The 544-nt window shown below is 60.1% G+C and overlaps 1 protein-coding gene across 1 annotated transcript in view; it reads left to right on the top strand.

The window, feature by feature from the left end:
* Window positions 1-544, top strand: part of ONECUT1 (one cut homeobox 1) — a 25,464-nt gene that overhangs the window by 9,946 nt on the left and 14,974 nt on the right. The window contains exon 4 of the mRNA XM_009885767.1: window positions 1-541. Within this exon, the coding sequence (XP_009884069.1) occupies window positions 1-541 (541 nt within the window). The remainder of the gene's footprint in view (window positions 542-544) is intronic.

Below are 544 nucleotides of genomic sequence, written 5' to 3'. Positions count from 1 at the left end.
CCTGGGGAGCATCCACAACTCCCAGCAAGGGCTGCCCCACTACGCTCACCCCAGTGCCACCATGCCCGCCGAGAAAATGCTCACCCCAAACGGATTTGAAGCCCACCACCCTGCCATGTTAGCCAGGCATGGCGACCAACACCTCACCCCCACCTCCGCTGGCATGGTGCCTATCAACGGGATCCCACACCACCCCCATGCCCACTTGAATGCCCAGAGCCACGGGCAGATCCTGGGCTCTGCCAGGGAGCAAAACCCTTCCGTAACCGGTTCGCAGGTCAACAGTGGAAGTAATTCAGGGCAAATGGAAGAAATCAATACCAAAGAAGTAGCTCAGAGGATCACCACCGAGCTCAAGCGGTACAGCATCCCCCAGGCTATCTTCGCCCAGAGGGTGCTGTGCCGCTCTCAAGGGACCCTCTCAGACCTGCTGAGGAACCCCAAGCCCTGGAGCAAGCTCAAATCCGGCCGGGAGACCTTCCGCAGGATGTGGAAGTGGCTCCAGGAGCCGGAATTTCAGCGGATGTCTGCTCTGCGGCTGGCA

The sequence above is a fragment of the Charadrius vociferus genome, unplaced genomic scaffold (assembly GCF_000708025.1).
Source record: "Charadrius vociferus isolate BGI_N301 unplaced genomic scaffold, ASM70802v2 scaffold325, whole genome shotgun sequence".
In the NCBI taxonomy this organism is placed as follows: Eukaryota; Metazoa; Chordata; class Aves; order Charadriiformes; family Charadriidae; genus Charadrius; species Charadrius vociferus.
The sequence above is the reverse complement of the archived record's forward strand: the minus strand, read 5'-3'. Positions and strand labels throughout refer to the sequence as shown.